Raw genomic sequence first — 22,771 nt, 5'->3', positions numbered from 1 at the left:
AGCGCCCGGCAAGTACGAGGCTTTCAACGTTATGTTATTGGCGATGCACCGATTCCACAATCGGAAGTGCTTCCGCACATAGGGCACGGGATCGTGCTCCTCCTTGTCGATTGATGTAGAAACATAGTGGAGGTATTGTCGGTATTGAATCCCGACTACTTTGCCATATAGGTAATCTCGAAAACGTTTGCAGGCGTTGAACGCTGCTCTGAGCTCCAGTATGGATATGTGCGGTGTCTGTTCCGCAGGGGACCATAGCCCTTGCGTTACCTTGTTGCCAATGTGCGCTCCCCATCCCATGTGGGAGGCGTCAGTAATAAGAAAAATAGAAATTTGTGGTTGGTGAAAAGGCACCCCCACTAGCAGATTCTCGGGGTTTTCCCACCATGCCAGGGATCTGCGTATCTCTGTTGTGGGCGACACCACCCTGTGGACAGTGTGGGATGCCTGTTTGTAAACGCTCACCAGCCAATGCTACATGCTTGACACGTGCAACCTGGCATTCCATACCACAAACGTCGCTGCCGCCATGTGGCCCAGCAGCCGTAGGCACGTTAAGACCAGCACTGTGGGGCTGTATGTAATGACTTGCACCAGCGAACTGATTGCGTGGAAGTGAGCGTTGGGTAGGTACACCCTTGCTGTGATAGAGTTTATGCATGCCCCTATGAACTATGTATGTTGTGTGGGTTCGGACTGAGTTTGCGAGGTTGATGACTAGGCCCAGCAAAGAAACGTGTCTGCTGTGACGCGTATCATGCATGAGACCTCTGCCTTCGAGGTCCCTTTTAGCAGGCAGTCGCCCAGATATGGGAAAAATAAACACCCCCTGTCTGTGCAGGTAGGCCGACACCACTGCCAGGGTTTTGGTAAAGACTCTGGGGGCCGAGGAGAGGCCAAACGGAAGAACCCTGTGCTGGAAGTGCTCTGGCCGACCGTGAAGCGGAGGAAGCGTCTGTGTGCCGGGTGGATCGTTATATGAAAGTAAGCATCTCGTAAGTCAAGTGCTGCAACCCAGTCTCCATCGTCCAGTGCCGTGAGTATCAAGGCAACTGTGATCATCCGAAACCGTTGCTTGCGCAAGTAACGGTTGAGGCCCCAAAGATCTAAGATGGGCCTCTGGTGTCCTGTTTTCTTCCCTGGTAGGAAGTAAAGTGAATAAAAACCTTCCCCTGGAATTATTCCGGCACTCTTTCCACCGCCCTTATGAACGTAAGGTGAGTCACCTTCTGCTTGAGCCTCGCCTCGTGGCAGCGTCCCTGAGGTGAGGCCTGGTAAGAGGCTTTGTCGGTGGAAGCGACTGGGAGGGCATCGCGTAACCCGTGGCTATGATCTCCAGCACCCATATGTCTGTGGTGACCTTTTGCCATTGGGAGTGGAATGGTCTGAGGCGATGGTGGAACATGAGATGGGAGTGGCATTAAGCGAGGGTATTGATAGTGCAGCCCCCGACATACCCATCAAACTTGTTGCCTTTGGGCCTGACTCGAGGGCGTACGGCTTTGTTGAGAACGTCGCCTAGGAGTTCTGTACTGTTGCCGCTATTGATAGTGCCCTTGGCCGTAGCCCTGTTGATATTGAGCATGCTGTGGTTGTAAGCGTAGCGTCTTTGCTGAGGATAAAATTTTTCCCTCCTGTATTGGGGAGTATAAATACCTGAGGTTCTAAGTGTAGCTCTCAAGTCCTTACTGGAGTGAGGGACCAAGTCAGTTGAGTCTGCAAACAGCTTTTGTGTATCAAAGGGAAGGTCCACGATCTTCGCCTGTAGTTCCCTCGAGATACCCGACGTTTGGGGCCAGGATTCTCTACGCATGACCACTGCTGTAGCCGTTGAACGTGCCGCCGTGTCCGCCACGTCCAGGGCAATCTGGACTCCCGTCCGCGATGCTGCGTAGCCCTCTTGAACAATTGCCTTTAACACCGGCTTTTTATCTTCCGGAAGTGGATCCATGAGGGGAGTAAGCCCGGAGTAATTATCAAAATTATGGGCACACCTAGCAAACCATAATTTGCCATTCTCAATAGCGGGATCGGAGAGGAATATACCTTCCTGCCAAACAGCTCTAGCTTCTTAGCATCTTTGTCCGATCCCCCGATTTGTACTGAGAAGCCTTTGACCTCTGCTGGGACAACCCGACCACCAAAGAATTTGGTTGTGGGTGACTGAAGAGGAACTCCATGCCCTTTGCCGGGACGAAGTATTTCTTATCCGCTCTCTTGTTCGTAGGCGGAACAGAGGCCTGAGTCTGCCATATAGTAGTGGCTGACTCCAGAATGGCTTCGTCCAGCGGAATAGCAATTTTGGATGAAGCCGGGCGTCTCAAATTTTTCAGGAGTTTGTGATGTTTCTCCTGCACCTCTGATGTTTGAATGTCTTGCGTGAAAGCCACCCTTTTAAACAGCTCCTGAAACTGTTTAAGGTCATCCGGGGGAGAGAGATCCCCGGGGGCCACGGCCTCATCTGGGGAGGATGAGGAGGAACCACTAAGGTAAACCTCCCTCGAACCCTCGGGTTCCTGCGGTCGATGATACACTTACTCGCTGGAGGATCGTGAAGGAAAGTCTCGGGGTTCTAAAATTAACTCCCCTTTAGACAACTGTGTTTCCGTGCCCGATCGGGAGTGCCCACGGGGGTATTAAGCGGCCGGGGGGGGGACCTGCCCCTGGGTGTAGGCCTGTGGTTTGTCTGTGTCCAGCATGATAAGGACGACCATGGCAGCATGGGCAAGGGTCCGGGGATGGAGACCTGGACCACTCACGGGGTGTGTACCACCGATGTCTGGGAGAGCGAGACCTCCGCGACAATACAGATAGAGGTGAAACTGGCTTGTGATGGTACTCCAGGGGATCCAATCCCAGAAATGGTGAAGGTGGCCGAAGCCATGGTGACACTGGTTGGAGGAACGGAGAAGGAGGTTTTGGTTTTTTTTCCTTCTTTTTTCCGGATGGGCCAGTGGAGACACAGGCCTTCGGTGCGGTGTGTGTATCAGAGGGGGAGGGCTTGGTGCTAACAGCAGCGCAGCCCTGTCCAGAGATGGACTGCGGTGCCGGGTTTTTGATGTTGCCTTGCCCCTCCGCTGCGGGGCCAGCACCGCCCCCTCCCATGCTGGGGATCTCAGCCCTGCTGTCAGCGCTACGCTTGGCACCTTCAGCTGCAGTGCCGCGCGGTTATCCCCCTCCGGTGCCTGCAGGCTCTGTGCCTGGCGCCCCTGCACCGCTGGTGCCGCGGGGGTCTGTGCCGCCTGTGGCGGTGCCACCAGTTCCAGCGCTTGCCTAGCTGACGCTCTAGGCACCGCGCATGCCGGCTGTTGTATAACCAGAGGCTCAGCCTCTGCCACATGTGCTGCTGCTTGCCTGAGTATGCGGCTGGTGGCTGTGTGCTCCGCTCGTCCTGCTCGCTGCAAACGCACAGCAAGGATCGAGCCAGGGAGAGTTTCCTCCGTTTCTGCACTGAGGGGGTCAGAGAAAAACTGCCCTCCTCTTATGCAACCCAGCGGGCCGTTCTGGGTGAGGCTTCTCCGGCAAGGTAGCCTGTAATTCCCCCAGGCATCAGATGCCTTCGCTATGCCCCACGGAGGCCGGCATAGCTTCACGGTATGACTCCCGCTTTGTAAAACCTGAAGAGGCCATTGCGGTGAGTCCTTTATTGTTAATAGGGTACTTAGCACTTAATCCATGCCTTTCCACCCCAAATAGTGATCACCGGCCTGCGGCAGCGGGCGACCTAAATGGCCGTCACGCCCGCTCTTTTTTTTTTTTTTTTTTTGCTGATATTCTCTTTGTCTTTGCTTTCTCTCCTTTTTTTTTTTTGTTTAATAACCAAAAACAACAAATTACATGTGGAAAAAAACCACTAAGTAATCTGACTCTGGCCTTAGCCTGAGTGGATTCCGTCTGCAGCCGATGGTGGTTGAGAAGCAACTGGCGGGGACCGGATCGTGCACGCGGCCGGGGGCGCGCAGGGGGGTGGCGCGTGCTGGCGCGTGCTGGCGCATGCGTGATCCAAGAGAAACTGCTGGAAGATTTCCGATCTGCAGCGCCGGGTGAGCCCGACACATATTGTGGAGTACCCACGGGGACCACTCGAAGAAGAAATATTTTTCCTATGCTGAATTTGAGAGTCATCTGTGTAGCTAGGATGATATGCTAAAGAAATCACTTTGGAAAAAAAATCAGTTCATCACTCACCTATTTTAATTCAAAAATGCTGAACCACAAAAATGTTGTGTATATACCATTTATTTTAAACACAATCAGAAGCCAAGCTTTACAAAAACTTAAGACCTATACAATTTATGATCATATAAAAGATTACCTTTTTGGACATAAAATAGAAGTAAAAATCAGATTGTTTATAGCACCATATGGTCACAAGTGTTTTGTCTCTACTTTATTTAGCATCAACAAGACTATTTCAACATTTCCAAAATGCTTAGAATAGAAGCATTTTACAAATGACTGGTTGTTTAAAAACATCTGAATTACAAGAGAATAATTTTATATCTGAAATGCTGAAGGTATTTTCCCCTGAATCAACCATGTAAAAACAGATAAATCTTTATCCTCAGACCACAAAGCATTAATGGTTATAATGCTAGGCTATAAATTATTACCTGTGCATCTCTGAGGATGACGAGCCCAGAAAATGAAACAGCATCCATATTTAAGTCAGAAGAAATAATGTACTAGACATTTGCATTTATCTCTACCACAAAATAGACAGAACCCACTAACCACTATTCAGTCATCATCATCATCATCATCATCAACCACGGGTTCAGCGCCTGTTGGTGGCTGATGCCTCTCTCACTATTTCCTTCCATCTTTCCCTGTCCTGTGCAGAGTGGCTTAGTTTCTGTAGACTAGCTCCGCACCAATCTACTATATCATCTATCCATTCTCTGTGGGTTCTGCCTCTCCTATTCGAACTGTCCATTATGACAAATACTAGGGTCTTAATTCTTCTTTTGTCATTCATTCTGCAAATATGTCCAAATAGTTGTAGCTTCATTTTTATAACCTTCTGCAGCAGGTTCTCTCTCAGCTGTATCTTCCTATATAATTCCTCATTGGTGACCTTCTGCATCCATCCTATTCTCAGAATCTCTCTATAACAATTCCTTTCAAATGCCCGTATTCTTTTTGCATCTTTTGTTATCACCCATGTCTCGCATCCATACAACATGCTGCTGAATACACACGTTTTGAAGATGCTCATCTTTGTTCTTAAGCTAACTGCTTTGTTTTTCCAGATCTTATCCATCGCCTTCAAACTCACTCCTGCTTTCACTATTCTAGTCGTTATCTCCTTCTTACAGGCTAGATCATACGTTATGTTGCTCCCCAGATATGTGAACTTCTCTACATTTTCTAGTTTAATACCATCCACGCTGATCATCTTTCCTATTTCCTTATCTCCAAATACCATTGTTTTTGTTTAATCCATGTTCATAATCAGACTGTACCGCTTCTGTTCTTCATTTAACACCCACACTGTTTTTTGCTAGCTTCTCCTCATCTTCTGCAATGACAGCTATATCATCCGCGAATCTCATGTTGTTAATTCTTTTCCCATACATAGATATTTGTTCTACCTCTTCCTTGATAGTACATGTGTATTTAGCAAAGCACTTAAGTGTATGTTTAACTTAAGGCATATTTAAGTCCAGTTTACTACAAGGAGATTTCAGCACATATGCAAGGCTGAACAGAGTGGAAATGTGAATGATTGTTTTAATGGCTGCCATCTGATCTCTACTACTACTATAACCAAAGAAGAATTTCTATTAACAACAGATCTAGCAGCATCATTTATTTAAAATCAGATATCCTGAGTTTTTATCATCTTTGCCACTTAAACTCCTATGTGCTTATAAAGATTCCAATTCCTGTGTCAAAAGTGATGAAATATGTTTCACTGCTTTATATAGCATGTATCTCAAATGTAACTTCTGCATGGTAGAAAATTTTAGACCAATTTAAACAAGCTTTCATAACTAGATAAACTGAAAGTTCTGCAATGGTTTAGTCTTACTGGATGCATCCTAAATAATACACAACTACTGCATAATTGAAATTTCACTGTCAGACAAATATCAGCAATCCCTGTAATACTTATCTCACAAACATCTGATTGGAGGGGATCAGTATTATACTTATATGCATAACTGCATATGCTGTGAAGGCTTTTCCCAAATAAACATACTACTAAATATATATGGTAAGAGAGTTATGGAAAATCTGGCTATAAAATTACTGATTAAACACTGAACAACCACAAGTGTACCTCAATGTTGTTGTCTATTTTAACCCAGCCTGGATCCTCCATCTCAGCGGCAGAAAGGTATTTCTGATATGCTTTTTCCAACAGGTTTATCTGCTTTTGATTAAATGGCTTCCATCTCTGCTTTGGTTTCCATTCCCAGACAACACCAGAACTACAAGATAAGTGCAGTAATGTAATTAAAACTTTTGAATATAAACACAGTTAAGTAATGCACCAATTTTTCTAATGTTTAGAAACCACACAAAGCGTCACTCCCAAGTTTCATCTCCATTCATTTCATATCAAAATCATTATTCTTACTTTGTTTGCCAAGTCAATGACTAATGAAAGCTGAAATTTAGAAATTAAATTTACTTGAAAACAGATTTCTACAGTTACTTTCACCACAAAATGAAATCATGACCCAAATTATTGGTGTCCTTTTGTGGTTATTTCTGTGGCTGTTTCTTTTCATTTTTTTGAAAAGAAGAAAAAGTTAATACGATTTGGTACAAAGAATCAAGTTAACAGTAAAGTTATTTCTGAATTATGAACAGGAAATAGAAGAGAAGACCCGACTGTAAACATGAACAAGTGTTTTCAAATGTAATTTGCTATTATGCAAATAAACGTTACAAAACCATTCAAAATTTACCTTGTGTTGTACCACAAGGCACATCACTTCGACTAGTCACACAATAACTCCTCTGTACTCATATGACAACAGGACTTGAAGTCAAGAAATAAACTTCAGATTAATTAGGGAGCTGTGACAAGAAAGGCATTTAAAAAATTCCCTTGCTAGATCTACAACAATTAATTTTATGAATTTGCTATGTAATTCTAAAAGTGTTCAATTTTAGAAGCATATTTCATCTCAAAATGACAGGTGTCAAGTACATATGCAGTATAAAATACTCCTTGATCCACTTAAAGACAAATTTGCTTTCAATATGCTGTACCTAGTAATTCCTATGTAAGAGATTTCTTGTTTATTCTCATTGTTAACCAGAGAAAGTCCAAGACTATGAAGTGACAAGTTTATTTCTTGATCAGGCTGCTCCATCTCCTCTGCCTGACGTGCTTTAGAAACCAATGCAACATCATCTGTAAAAAGCAGAACTCTCTGGCGTCCATCCAGAAACGACACCCAGTGTATCTGAGTATTTGAATTGTAAGGAAATTGACCACATTCATCCTGTGTTGGAGAAGTGAAACGTTCTTTAATAGGTTGCTTAAAGAAACTAAAGCAAATAGCAAGCAAAATATGCCAACAGCCAAATTAAGCAGAAAAAAAAATAGAATTTCTCAAGTATTTTATTATTGCATTTTGTTTGTTATAGTATATCAGTGGGATGGAGTCTTCTGTCACCAGGAACATCCTATATAACCCTTACCTTTTAGTATTTAGGGTCTTCTGAGCAACTAAGATATCAAATAAGATATCCATGTTTTTAAAAAGAAGCCAAGGATAATCTCAAGAATTGAAGATTTCAGCAACATAATGACAGAAATCAGAAAAATTAACCCACTATACAGCAAGTTAGTGTACTATTCACAATATTATAGGAACAAATTTCACCTGTGAGGCTTGTAATAAAAAATTATCCTTACTCCTTTCCTGTAAATCCCTAGATCTAAGCTTTTGTCCATGCAAAACTGCCCATTGGCCTTTTTATTTTATGAAATGCTTTTAGTGGCAGGATGGATTTGCTTATCTTTTTCTTGGTTTCTGTTCATGTTGGTATTGTTCCCCTTTCTTACTGTTTTCTTTTGAAAGACTGTATTTTTACCCTCAACCCTACATCACTTTTGTCTCTATGCTAAACCCCTGATTTAATGGACTAATGGTGGGGAGGTGTGTCTAATAAACCCAAACGGCTGTTAAATCGGAGGATTTACTGCCAACTCACCCGTCAAGCTTCCTCAGCCCCACTTCCCCCGAGAAAAAACATTACTGCTACTCACCACCATTCTGCTGCCACTGGAGGAGCTGCCACAGCCAGCCACTGTGGCTGTGCACCTCTGCTGTGGTTGAGGACCCCTCACCATGACTGAGAGCTCTGTCGTGTGGCAACAAAACCCATGCCGCATCTGGGGGTCCTACCGCCGATTGCAGCAAAAACCATGCTGTGGTTAGGGTCCCTGCCGCAGCCCAGAAGAGCCACCACTGCCAACGGAGCCATCATGCCCTCCTCCCAACAGGGGTGGGGCACATACAAGAGTGCTATCTGCCCATGTATGTGCCCCACCCCGGTAGGAGAAGCGCGTGACAGCTCCTCCAGACTGCAGCCATAAGTCACCTAACTTACTTTTTGGGGGGTTTTTTTGGGTCCCCCCCCATGGGAATTTAGCATTTTATAGCCTCAGTTAAGCAAACTTTGGGAACCATGGTGGGGGGAGGGCCTGGTTGTTCCCAAAGTCTGCTAAATCGGGATTCATAAAAATTAAGGGTTTACTGTACTTCAATGTTGTACATGCTGCTGAACACTGAACTAGCTCACGGTGAGTGATGCTACACTTTAACTGAATTGCTTCCTCTTAGAGAAAAGAAGAAAGTCATGGCTATGATTTTCTCCAACCCAGAAAACTATCCTCCTTATAGTCTGAAAAATAGCTGCAGAAAGTGCTGCTTACACCTACAGCCAGCCAAACAGGAACAAATACAGTATACTTTGTTCACTATTGATACTGTTATGATGACCTCTTCACTTACCGTACCAGTTCCTTTCATTGTCTCCTTTCTTTAGAGTTTCATCAGCAAATAGAGATTTTTAGGCTTGCTAGCAATGACAATGTGCTCTTCTCATGTGTTATTTATACACATCCTGCTTATTAGGCTGATTCGTGTTTGTTCCAAGTAAAGGAAATCAGGACATCTGTCTACTGCCCTATACATTGGTTTACAAGAATCTGCAGCATACTCTCAAACTAAAACAGCAATTATGCAAAAAGTTCTCTCATTATAGAAATAAAATCCACTACTTAACAAAACCTCTTCCATTTTAAATGAACATGTGAAAAGACAATGCATAACCTACAGCCTCTTAATGAACTCAATTCTAGTTGGGTTATACCTTCACTCCCCCATTTTTTTAAAAATATACCTTAAGTAGATCATGTTCCCCAATATTTTGCGCATATGTCCAAGTTAGTCTTCTCATTCCAGTGGGATCTGCCCAGGCAAACAGACGCACCTCCTTTGGTTTTAGCTCCATCTCCTCCTGTAACCCACTGCAATGAAAATAAACAGGTAAATAAGCTAATTAAACTCATGGCATAAGCCAAGTTTAATATGAACCAACAGAAGACCACCACAAAATAACCATTTTTTAATTTTCATTATTCTGCACTAAACAAAAGTGCATGAGAATTTAGGTTCCTGACCTTAACAGTAAAAAATTAGATAAAAGAAAAAACAGATGACAGAATTTACATACCTCTGTTTATATTTAAGGGTGTCCCATGGAGTCTGGTTAATGATAAGGGCTGGCGCAGCTCCCTCATGGTAATCCAAGAAGTTTATGACTGTAGAATGTTCAGTAATGTTCACATTTACCAGTATGCCTCCATCCTATTGAAGATAAAACTTGTATTGTAGACAGTTTATTAAATATAAAACATAAACTGAAGTTACCAAAAATTAATGGAGCCAATTTATAAATATGTAACTAGTGGTTAGTCACAAGCAACCTAATGATCTGTTCAACTCTAACAAACTGTGAAAGTGATTGACCAATTACAAACCAAATATTAAGCCTTTATACACGATTCACAGATGTAACCTCAATGTAGGTTGTGTCTGATTTTTAGTTAAATCTAGAAAAAGTTTTTCAAATTATTAGTTTCAGTGCATTTGCTGAAAGTCTTCTCAAACATCTTCAAAAATTTGAATTTTTATTCAAATCTTCGTATTAATTGCTTCTTAAGTTGGCATTCCCCATGTTAAAAAGGCCAATGTTAAACTAAATTCTGAGGAAAACTAACTGTTAATTCAAAGAGAAAAATAATCCTCTTAAATGGAGAACAAGTTGTACAGGTGTTCCAGAAGCCTTGAGGCTTCTTGTGGAGTCTGCACTGTTGTCTTTAGATGGTCACTGTCTTTTGGGGATATGACGAGGGCCTAGGTTTACAAATGGATCAGTCTCAAGCAATCAAGCCTGAAAAAGCTTTCCCTAACTTCTTAGAAAGGTTTCCACAGGAATCTGGTCTCACATAGGGAAGAGAGAGGGTCCAATATGTTTTACAATGTTGGACCCACTCTTCCTGGCCACGTGAGGACTGGGGAGCCTGACAACCATTGTGTCAAAGTTCACTATATATTGCTTCATCAGAGACGATTCTCCCACACAGATAGTACATTACATTACCCAAGGCTTACTTTGTGATTTTGTGAAGTACTGTGGATATGCAGGGAGGGATCACCTGCTATCAGTGATGAATTCTGGTGGTCCTATTCTGCTTACGTGTACATTCTGAAAACCTCCGAAGAGGACTGAATATATAGGAGATTGGAAGACTTATACTCCGTTTGAAAATTTAATTTTATAATGTCAAATTAAGGTGGAAGTACACTAAAGCTATGTTCTATTTCAAGGGTGGGCAATAATTTTTGATGGGGAACCACTCCAAAACCCACTCTTCCATGATATTAATGGAGGAGGTGCAGGGTCTGAGGAGCCTGTCACAAATGAGGAGCTTTGGAACAGAACAGGACAAGAACCAATCGACATTCAAATCAAGAGAAGAAAGTGGGATGGTTTGGCCACACTCTCAGAAAGCCATCATCCAGCATAGTCCATCAAGCTCTCACATGGCACTCACAAGGAAAAACACAAAAGAGGAACACCTTGGGCAATGTGGAGAAGACCTATGGAGATTGAGGTACAACGGGGGTACACTTGGAGTCACACCTCTCTCCTCTGGACATCTCTGAGCTCCTGCTTTGAATGACTTGTTTGAGCAGGCAACCTTTATTTGCCTAGAGTTTCAGGATGGCAAGCAACACAATTCAAAAAATTTTATCAGCTTAAACACTAAACCAGTTTTAGACCATACTAATAACTGTCCTATATGTGGGACAGACCCACTTCTTCAGACCATAGCCAGACCAGAACAGCTGTTCTGGTCTGGCTATGGTCTGAAGAAGTGGGTCTGTCCCACGAAAACTCACCTAATAAACTATTTTGCTAGTCTTTAAAGTGCTACTTGACTGCTTTTTGTTTTGATAGTGTATAGACTAGCACGGCTTCCTCTCTGTTATTGTCCTATATGTATTTGTTTGTCAAGAATCTTACATCATATATCTTCAGAAAATTCTTAATACCTTAAGAATCTGAGATAGAAATGTGATCTCTCCCTTTCACAGTGGCACACAAATCACAGAAAATCTTGCTGCAGATCAGGTAAACAAATTGGAGGTGAGGTATACCATTCTGTTTCTGGATCAATACAGCTGTGCAGCTCCTTATCAGCTTGTGAACAAATCAATTTAATCTAGTTTCATAAATCTAAACAAGCAGGATTTTTAAAAGTACCAACTCATTTTCATACCTTGCTGCATTCACTCTGACTTTTAAACAGGTCCTTTAAATCTATCAGCCTTTAATGCATGGGACTAAAATTACACTGAATTCCTTAACACTACAAATTTTAACAAAATTATAGAAAATATTATTTAAAATGTAAAAGGCAAAAACTCACCAACTCTTCCAGACTCAACAAAGTACCACTGTCCTGTTTGTTACAGAAAAATGGTTTGGATACACTTTCGTAGCCTACCACTCTGACACATAATTTACCAGACAAATTCTCAGGCCAAAATGGAAGACACTGGGGAAAAAAAGGCAAACATGGGACAACTGTGACATATTGGTAATTCAACAAAATTATTAGAAAGATTAGTTAATTACAAATATGAACTTACTCTCCCTCTATACCTGACATCCAAATGCACATATTTACATTTTCACTAAGTTCTTCCATCTATGCTGATCTAAAAACCTGCTGATCAGACTGCCTACTTGAGTTTTTTTCATGAATTTGGCAAGCCCCTCAGACTGACTAACAAAACTCTGCTTCTAAATATTTTACCTTACACAAGAATTACGTGTCTGTTACAGAAACATCTAAAGAAAGGGAAAAAAGAATACCTCTTTAGATGAGAAATAATTCCAGTTATGAGTTGGCAAAGAGCCATCGGACATGATTTCTCCAACTTCCAGCTCCAGAGAAGAATTGTTTGCTATGGTGTAGAATGGAGTTAAGGTGACTATCCTTGTGAGATTAAAACTACTCATATTTATGCTAACGCCAACCTGTTGAATGAAAACAAATTGGTTAAACTCAACTTATTTCTCCACAGTATTTTCATTTGTTTGAGATTAATAAATTAAGTGGAAAAGTTAAGATATATGTGATCCCATGAAGTTATTCCTTCCACATACTTATTATCCTATGCATAACAGCAATATGCAAGACCTCAACACTAGCTGGGCCAGTGTTAGGGACTACACAAACTCCAAGGAACAGACATTCTATACACCCAAAGACATAGCCAATATAATTGGACACAGATTATTTTAGCAATGGTATTTTGTATTCACTTACAGAAGGGAAGGCCAACAAGGAGAAAATTACTACAATGAAAACATGAAATAAATATGGTTTGATCAAGGCAGCAAGGAAGGAGGAAAAAGGGTGAGATTCTATAAAAGCTATTGGGAGAAATGCGGCAGAGTTTGGATTTAGTCCAGATAAACAGATCAAGGGATGAAAACCTGGAAAACAAATAGAACCTTCGACACTGTCCCTTCTATTCCACCAGTGTAGTGCCTGAAGCATGCTAGCTCTTGGCTAGCAGGCTCACCTTCCACCTGTTTCCAGACAGCACAGGCTACTTGCTCTGGAAGCTGGTGAGGGCAGGTAGGCAGTGGCTACTTACCTGGCACATCTACTGCCCACCCATACATGCTTCCCCTCTCTCTTTCCTCTCCCTGCTATGCCCACTCACCTACCCCATTCCCTGTTGCTCCTTCATATCTCCCCGTATGGGGTGCGTCACCTCCAGTGCTGTGAAAAGAACTGGCCCTTGGTTGGATCATGCAGCTCAAGAAAAGCCTGGCTGGCAGGCTCCTTCCTTTCCCCACTGCCCCTGGCTGGGCTGGCACTCAGGGAAAGCTCAATACCCTCTAACTAACTAACATCCTCTTCACATGCTACCCACTGTCCTGGGTCCTGCCCCTCAGGGAATATGGGGCTACTCTGTCCTATAGGCACTTTCCCCTTCTGTTCCACCACTCTGTCTAGATTGGATGAAGCCCCTGCAGTCAGGTCCCATAGCCCTAGTGCTCAAAGCATTTCTCCTGTAGTCAGGGGACAGGGGGTGGCTGGGTTAGGTCAGTGGCCAGCAACTGCTTGGTGGTGTTTGCTGCCTTTTTCTACATTGTGTGGGCAGGAAGACACAAGCTGCTTCTATCCACAGAGGAATAGTTGGGAAGAGATGACCTTTGGAAAAACATGGCCAAATCATCCTTACCCCTACCCCCACCCTCTTCAGCTGAAAGCAGTTCCCATTTCTCCATACTGCACAATGCTGAAAGGCTGCTGCTTGCCATGTTCTGGTGCACCTCAACAGAAATCAGCGGGGAGGGATGTGACTCTGTGAGCCCATCACATCTTGCCTGTAAAAGACATGGTGTCAGATATCAAGAGAGGCAGTTCCGTCCTGGGGACCCAGCCAGGCATGGAGGGTAGAGAGCACTGGGCAGGAAACATTGAGTTAGGTCAATTACCCCAACCCTGTGTGAGGGAGATGTACAGGAATCTGCGTGTGTCTTCTCTCCCAGGAAATCTTAAAGAGAAGAAGGTAGATAAAGAGATTCCAGCTACGCAATATTTTTTTCCCCAACAGAGGCTCAGTCAACTCGATGTTAATTTGAACATTTGTACTGCATAGTTCTGATAGACTGCCACTGAACTTGCTTGAATATGAGTAATTTTACCAGGTGTCCCATATTGAATAGAAGCAAAGTAGCACCCTAAGTAGAAGCCAATTTGGTTTTGAACTGAAGAGGGAATGGGTTCCAAAGGGTTGGGGTTTTTTTGTTTGTTTTTTTGAAAAAAGAAGGGATGAGTAGGTCTTGATATGATGTGCAAGATGGCATTTAACTTTAAGAAGAAATATTTGTGGTCTCTCTAGAATTGTTTCCCTTTTGCCCTTAGGCAAATCAACAGATGCAAACAGAGTAATGTTCCTAAGTTACCTGATTTTTTTAAAGATAGCCTCTCTATAGAGTCTTAAATTGATTTTTCAAAATTCAATGCATGAATATTACTTCTGTGTGCTTTTATTATTTGCAGCACCCAGAAGTCCCAGCCATGAACCAGGATCCCTTGAGGTATGCACTGCACAAACAAATCAAGTATTTGTAATCTGACCACCTGTGTCACTAACATATCTGAGATGGTATGCGAATCCTTGAAAAGGTAAGCCTCACCATATGCAAATATTTAAACAAGTAGACCTGAACGACCGTGTGGTGTAAATCATAGAATTGTAGAAGGGACTTCAGGTGGTCATCAAGTCCAGCTCCCGGCCAACAAATGTCAAAGAAATGCAGGGCAACAAATGTCAAGATAACATTAATTCATTCAATTTTGTATGTCAGTCTTTGAAAAATCAGTTTCAGAATTTTTACAGTGGCTATCTTAAAAAATGCATATTAGTGTGATTATGTTAAACCAATGCACCAAAGAACTACAGATGAAATATTAAGTTGGCTTTTGTTAAATCTATTTGCATTCAACGTATTTTATTACTTTTTTGAAGCCTATTAATAGTAAAGAAAGACAGAAAGTAAGTCTTACCAGATAATCCCTGTCACTGGCTGGGCATTTTACACATCCATAACTTCCTACTGTATCAAGGGAGAAGCTACTGGACCATGAACTAGTTGAAATACATAATTGGATCTACAGAAGAAACACACATTTTAACACTTACAACATTTTAAAACTTAAAAGTTCATATACTGATAGATAGCACTGTATTTTATTAGATATCACCCCAATTGTATTATTATATAATTAATAATTGAAAAATATAATTAATTCTATAATTATAGCAATGCCTAGGTCATATGCCTCTGAAAGTCCCACCTGTGATGTATTATTAGCAAAGCACTGAGTTTCACCCCAGCAATTCCAGCTTGCTGGGTTATTAAGAAGAAGTAGTACTCAGGCTCTGGCAAAGAGGTGCACTGCAGCAGAAGATAGGTAATAAATAGCAAAGTACACAAAACCAAATAGGTCATCTGTCCTGCTGGCCCTTAGTGACCACAGAAGGCAGATAACAAGGAAAAGGAAAATGTCTAAATGATTGTAATCTCTATTTAAAGGGCAGAGTAACAACCTAAAGATACTGTCAAGACCCTTCTTCAATTATTTCTGATGACTTAAAGATGGAACTTCTACTACAAAAGGCCTAAGTAAACCAAAAAATATGAAAAAAATAATACAAAATGGTTACATATGTTTTCTAACTGTACTTCTTTGAGATGTGTTGCTCATGTCCATCTCAATAGATGATTGTGAGAAGGATTTCCATGGTGGTACTGGTCCAAGCAGCTGTGGAGCCGTTTCATGCCCTTTCAATCACATGCATGGTCTGGACTCAAACATTTCCTCAAAACAACTTCAAATCTGAAACAAAAAACACAGAGAAGAATCTAAAGTGGGGAAAAAGGGAGGGTGGTGGAGCACTCACGGGGAAACATCCTGAAGAATCATTTTACCACACATAGGTGAGTAAAGAGAAGTTACTCACCGTAGTAACAGTGGTTCTTCGAGATGTGTCCCCGTGGGTGCTCCACAATAGGTGTCGGGCTTGCCCGGCGCCGCAGATCGGATCTTCCAAGCAGTTTCTGCCGGACCGCGCATGCGCCGGCGTGCGCTGCTCCCTTGCGCGCTCCTGGCCATGTGCGCAATCCGGTCCCTGCCAGTTCCTCGACCAACCGCCTCGGGTGCCCCTGTAAAACACTAACAGAGATCCGAAGCGGGGAGGATAGGCGGGTAGTGGAGCACCCACGGGGACACATCTCGAAGAACCACCGTTACTACGGTGAGTAACTTCTCTTTCTTCTTCGAGTGTCCCCGTGGGTGCTCCACAATAGGTGACTACCCAGCAGTAACCCAAGATAGGAGGTGGGTAATCGGATTATGTGCAGCTTGTCCCCGAGAGGACCGCTGCAGAGAGACGGGTATCCTCTTGGAATGCCATGTGAAGGGCGTAATGTTTGGCGAAGGTGTCGTAGGATGACCAGGTCGCCGCCCTGCAAATGTCTTTTAACGCAACGCCCTTGAAAAAGGCTGTTGATGCCGCCACCGCCCTGGTGGAATGAGCCCTGGGAGTGGCCGATAAAGGAGTCTTTTTGAGCTCGTAGCACATTTTTATGCAGGATACAATGTGCTTTGAGATTCTCTGCGAGGAGAGACCCTCTCCTTTTGATTTGGGAGCGACGGAGACTAGGAGTCTATCCGTTTTCCGGAAGGACTTGGTCCTGTCTACGTAGAAGGCTAGCGCCCTCCTCACATCCAGGAGGTGTAGGCGCGCCTCTTCGTTGGAGTTATGAGGCTTTGGATAAAACGGGGGTAGAACAATAGGTTCGTTGATGTGAAACTCGGAAGAAACTTTGGGAACAAAGGCTGGATGCAGCCGTATGGTTACCGCCTCCTTGGAAAAAGCAGTGCAGGGTGGCGTTGCCATGACTGCCGCGAGCTCGCTCACCCGACGAGCTGAAGTAATTGCAAGAAGAAAGGTCGTCTTTATTGTAAGGAGGCGGAGGGGAACCGTGGCAAAGGGCTCGAACGGTGGTCCCATTAGTGTGGTAAGCACCAGGTCCAAGTTCCATGAAGGTGGAATCGGTTTCCGAGGGGGGTATAGGTTTACCAACCCTTTGAGGAACCTGGTAACCATAGGGTGGGCGAACACCGTGTGCCCGTCCTCCTCATGTCTGAACGCCGAGATGGCGGCAAGGTGGACCTTTAACAAGGATAGCGAGAGTCCTCCTCTCTTGAGGTCCAGTAAATACTCTAGTATTGTAGGTACAGGCACCAAAAGGGGGGCCAGCTGTTTGGTAGAACACCAAGCCGTGAAGCGAGTCCACTTTTGTTTGTAGGTCTTCCTGGTGGAAGTCCTCCTGCTACTTTCTAGGACTTGCTGTACTTCGACTGTGCATGTGCTCTCTATGGAGCTGAGCCATGGATTAACCATGCTTGCAGTCGCAGGCTTTGGGGGTGCGGATGCACTATGGACCCCTGCGCTTGCGTGAGCAGATCCGGCGCCACCGGAAGGGGCATCGGTGGACGGTCCGACATGCACAGGAGTAGGGGGAACCATTGTTGTCGATCCCAGATTGGGACTATCAGGATCATCCGGGCCCTTTCCCTCCTGGCTTTTTGCAAAACTTTGTGGATCAGCACTGTGGGAGGAAATGCATAAAGCAGGGGGCCCCTCCACAGGATCGCGAACGCATCCCCCAGGGACCCCCATCCCAGTCCTGCCCTGGAGCAGAACCGTGGGCACTTCTTGTTGTGCTGAGTGGCAAACAGATCTATCTGGGGAAAACCCCATGCGTGGAAAATCGGCCGTAGCAGATCGGGACGGATCTGCCACTCGTGCGTGAGTGCAAAACGCCTGCTCAGCTGGTCTGCCTTCACGTTGTGCGCACCCGGCAAGTATGAGGCTTTCAAGATTATATTGTTGGCGATGCACCAGTTCCATAAGCGGATTGCTTCCGTGCATAGGGCACGGGATCGAGCTCCTCCTTGCCTGTTTATATAAAACATGGTGGAGGTATTGTCTGTACTGATCCCGACTACTTTGCCTTGTATGTGGTCTCGAAAGTGTCTGCAGACGTTGAACACTGCTCTGAGCTCCAGTACATTGATGTGTAGTGACTGTTCCGTGGGTGACCACAGTCCTTGAGTCACCTTTTCGCCCATGTGCGCTCCCCACCCTATGAGGGAGGCATCTGTAGTGAGAAAAACCGATATTTGCGGCTGGTGGAAGGGTACCCCTGTTAGCAAGTTCCTGGGGGTTTACCCACCATTGTAGGGATTTGCGCACCCCGGCTGTGGGCGACACCACCCTGTGAACGGTGTGTATTGCCGGTTTGTATACGCTCGCCAGCCAGTGCTGCATGCTGCGCATGTGTAACCTGGCGTTCTGTACTACGAACGTCGCCGCTGCCATGTGGCCCAGCAGCTGCAAGCACGTCAAGACCGGCACCGTAGGGCTGAAGGTGATGACTTGCACGAGGGAACCGATGGCCCGAAAGCAAGCCTCTGGTAGATATACTCTCGCTGTAACCGAGTTTATGCGAGCCCCTATGAACTCTATGTCCTGTGTGGGGTCTATTTTTGATTTTGCCAGATTGATAAACAGGCCGAGTGAAGAGAACGTGTTTGCTGTGACGCGTATCATGCGCAGAACCTACCCTCTCGAGGCCCCTTTGAGCAGGCAGTCGTCCAGATATGGGAAAAGAAATACCCCCTGTCTGTGCAGGTAGGCTGACACCACTGCCAAGCTCTTGGTGAAGACTCTGGGGGCCGAGGAGAGGCCAAACGGTAGGACCTTGTATTGGAAGTGTTCGTTGCCTACCATGAACCGGAGGAATCGCCGGTGAGCCGGATGGATAGTTATGTGGAAGTACGCGTCTTGTAAATCGAGGGCTGCGAACCAGTCTCCATCGTCCAGTGCTGTAAGGATGGAGGCGATTGTGGTCAAACTTGAGGCCTTTGGCCCCGCCCCGAGGACGCACGGCTCTGTTGTGAGCGTCGCCTGGGAGTTCTGTACTGCTGGTGCTGTCGTCCTTGCTCGTAACCCCTGTGATACTGGGGGCGCTGTTGCTGGTACTGGTACCGCCTTTGTTGAGGGTAGTACCTTTTCTTTGTGTATGGAGGGGTGTAAATCCCCAGGGTCCTGAGTGTGGCTCTTGAATCTTTACTGGAATGAAAGACCGAGTCAGTTGATTCAGCAAACAGCTTCTGCGAGTCGAAGGGGAGGTCAACTATCTTCGCCTGCAGATCCCTCGGTATACCCGAAGTCTGGAGCCAGGACTCCCTTCGCATCACCACTGCCGTTGCTGTGGAACGTGCTGCTGTGTCCGCAACGTCCAGAGCAATCTGAACTCCCGTCCTCGCGGCCGCGTAGCCTTCTTGCACTATGGCCTTGAGCACCGGCTTTTTGTCCTCTGGAAGCGAGTCCATGAGGGAGGTTAACCTGGAATAGTTGTCGAAATTATGGTTCGCTAAGTGCGCTGCGTAATTTGCCATTTGCAACAGTAGAGTGGAGGAGGAGTAGACCTTTCTGCCGAACAGCTCTAGCTTCTTGGCATCTTTGTCTGGTCCCCGTCTTGAATTGAGATGTCTTTGATCTTTGTTGCGAGGACTCCACCACCAAGGAATTTGGCTGTGGGTGGCTAAACAGGAACTCCATGCCCTTCGCCGGCACGAAGTATTTCTTATCCGCTCTCTTTTGGACGGGCGGAATAGTTGCAGGGGTCTGCCATATCGTAGTGGCGGACTCTAAGATCGCTTCATCAAGCGGTATTGCTACTCTGGAGGAGGCCGGAGGTCTCAAATTTTTGAGGAGCTTATGGTGTTTCTCTTGCACCTCTGCTGTCTGGATGCCTTGCGTGAAGGCCACCCTCTTAAACAGTTCCTGAAACTGTTTGAGATCGTCCGTAGGATGGACGTCCCCCGGGGCCGTAGCCTCGTCCGGGGAGGAGAGCGAGGAACCGCTGGGGTACGTCTCTCTGGACCCTTCCGGTTCCTGCTGGTGATGGTACACCCTCTCGCTAGAAGTTTGCGAGGGAAAATCTCGGGGTTCCATGACCAGTCCCCCCTGAGATGCTTGAATCTCTGTCCCCGGTCGCAATTGCCCTCGGGGGTACGAGATAGTCTGTGGGGATCGTTCCCTAGTAGATTGCCGATGGTGTCTATGCCCCGCGTGGTAGGGGAGACCATGGCAGTATAGGCACTGTTCTTGGGAAGGTGACCTAGACCACTCCCTTGGTGCGTACCCTCTGCGTCTGGGGGAGGGAGATTGTCGAGACACTGGAGAGAGCGATTTTGCATAATAGTCCAGCACCTTCCAAAACCTTCCCCCATGCTACCAGATGGGGAGCCTTTTATAGGGAGCACAGGGCCCGAGCCTGGACAGGGAACAGAAACACATTGGCCCACCACCCAGTATACTGTCCTTCTAGAAGGCTCCGGAAGCTTCCAGGTAAGGGTCTGCCACAGTGAGCAAAGACTGATGTGCCATTGATTATGCACCTGAATGCTGATGTGGCAGCCGGGGCACTTTCAAAGATGCCAACGTTAGACCTTGTTGTTTCAGGTCCAGCAAATAGTCCAGAGTAGAATGGATCTGTGCTTTAATAGGAGACAGTTGCGTGGAGGAGCACCAGATTGTGAATCGCTTCCAGGTAAGTCTTGTGTGTATTTTGTCATCTGCTCTCCATGAGGACCTCTTTTACCTGAACCGCACAAAGGTCCTCAGCACTGTTGAGCCAGCAACGAGCCAGGCTGTGAGGTGAAGACTGCGAGGTTTCGAGTGCATGATCACCCCAATTCTGAGTCAACAGATCTATGGGACAAGGTGGGAGCCGCAGCATGTGCAACATCATCCTGCGCAGTACAGGGAAAACAGTGCTGGCGTGCCCATGAAGGCACTATCAGTATGAGCTTGGCTCTGTCCCTGTTGTCTTTCTCGAGCACTCTGAGTTTCCCTCAACAGTGCTAACTCCCATAGCATAGCAGACCCCCTCCAATTGTCTAAGAATGTGTCGCCGAGGGAGTTCGGCCCCAGACCCGCTCTGGAGCAGTATTGTTTGCATTTGCAATTCAGATGGGCAGCAAATAAGTCTCTGACTGGGAATCCCCATTGGTGGGGCACAGGGAGAAGAATGTCGTGGCAGATCTCCCATTCATGGTCTGGCGCAAAGTGTCTGCTCAATGTATCCTCTTCCATATTGTTGACGCCTAGTAAGTACGAACCTACCAGGGTTACGTTGTTGTGAATGCACCAATTCCATAAGCAGATCACCCATCCAGAGAGAGAATGGAAGCGTGCTCCTGCTTGGCGATTAATGTAGCACATATTGTCTAAGTATTTTGAAAGGCATGCCGTGAATGCATGGCAGAAAGTGTCTGCAAGTGTTGCGCACCACTCTGAGCTCCTACAGGTTTATGTAGAGAGAAGCTTCTGTGGTGGACCAATGACCCTGTACAGACTGGTCATTGAGGTTAGCTCCACTTCCAAGTAGAGAAGCGTCCATTGTTATCAGTATGGTTGGCTGCGGCTGACGAAAACAGGACGCTTGAGACTAGGTTGTCTGGCATCGTCCATCCCTGTAAGGATTGGAGGACATTGTTTGGCACTGTGACCCACTTGTGAAGACTGATTTATGGGTCTGTATACAGTCACTATGCAATGCTGGATGCATAGAAGCCACAGGCGTGCATTTTGGACAATGTAGGTAGTGGCAGCCATGTACCCCATGAGCCGCAAGCAAGTTATAACCTGCACCTTCAGGTTCAGAGAGACCATGAGAATGATGTCTTGAAAAGTACAATAATGCTGGAGCGGAAGGTATGCCCCAGCTATGACAGAGAGTCTAGTCATGCACCGATAAATTTTTTTTTGTGTGGGCTCCAGAGTCGATTTGTGGTCATTTATGATGCGGCCCGATGAGAGAAAGGTGGCTTTCATAACCTGTATCCCATAGTGGCAACTTCTGCCTGAGATGCCCCTCTTGATAAAACAGTTGTCTAGATAAGGGAAGATGACAATATCTAGCCCTCAAAGGTGTGCCGCAACCACTGCAAGGGTCTTGGAGAACACCCTGGGAGCTGTGGCAAGGCCAAAGGGTAGGACCTGGTACTGGAAATGTTTCTTGCCCACAACGAACTATAGAAATTGTCCATGAGCAGGATGGATGGTTATATGAAAGTACGCATCGTGAAGGTCGAGAGCCACAGACAAATCCCCGTGACCTAGTGCAGGAATTATGGAAGTTGACGTCACCATCTTGAAACGCTGTTTTCGGAGGGGACAGTTAAAATTTCGAAGGTCTAGTATGGGCCTCCACCCACCTCCCCAAACTTCTTTTGGGTGAGGAAGTATCGGGAATAGAAGCCTCTCCCTCTTAACTCGTCTGGTTCTGGTTCCACCACCTCTATGGCAAGGAGGCAATCCAACTCCGGTTGAAGCATAATCTCATAAGACAGGTCCTGAAGAGGGACATCTCAAAAGAGGGATGACATAACCCGAAGACACTATTTCCAATGCTCATCTGTCAGTTATTTGGGATCATTGATCAAACTATGGTTGTAGGTGGCTATGAAACAACTTCGGGGAAGGAGACGCATTATCACCTTTGTGGGAATAGCAACGAAGGGTCCTCTGGCACCTTATAGACTAATAGAAAAGTTTAGAGC

General features: G+C 45.4%; 1 protein-coding gene across 3 annotated transcripts in view; it reads right to left on the bottom strand.

Annotated features, from left to right (window-relative positions):
* Positions 1 to 22,771, bottom strand: part of VPS13C (vacuolar protein sorting 13 homolog C) — a 262,583-nt gene that overhangs the window by 79,973 nt on the left and 159,839 nt on the right. For all 3 annotated transcript variants that reach the window (XM_075007275.1, XM_075007277.1, XM_075007276.1), the window contains exons 60-66: positions 15,134 to 15,238; positions 12,418 to 12,582; positions 11,969 to 12,097; positions 9,706 to 9,839; positions 9,373 to 9,499; positions 7,228 to 7,463; positions 6,287 to 6,437 (exon numbers count right to left, since the gene is read on the bottom strand). In XM_075007275.1, coding sequence (XP_074863376.1) covers positions 6,287 to 6,437; positions 7,228 to 7,463; positions 9,373 to 9,499; positions 9,706 to 9,839; positions 11,969 to 12,097; positions 12,418 to 12,582; positions 15,134 to 15,238 — 1,047 coding nt within the window. The remainder of the gene's footprint in view (positions 1 to 6,286; positions 6,438 to 7,227; positions 7,464 to 9,372; positions 9,500 to 9,705; positions 9,840 to 11,968; positions 12,098 to 12,417; positions 12,583 to 15,133; positions 15,239 to 22,771) is intronic.

Source organism: Carettochelys insculpta, chromosome 12 (genome assembly GCF_033958435.1).
Source record: "Carettochelys insculpta isolate YL-2023 chromosome 12, ASM3395843v1, whole genome shotgun sequence".
NCBI lineage: Eukaryota > Metazoa > Chordata > Testudines > Carettochelyidae > Carettochelys > Carettochelys insculpta.
The sequence above is the reverse complement of the archived record's forward strand: the minus strand, read 5'-3'. Positions and strand labels throughout refer to the sequence as shown.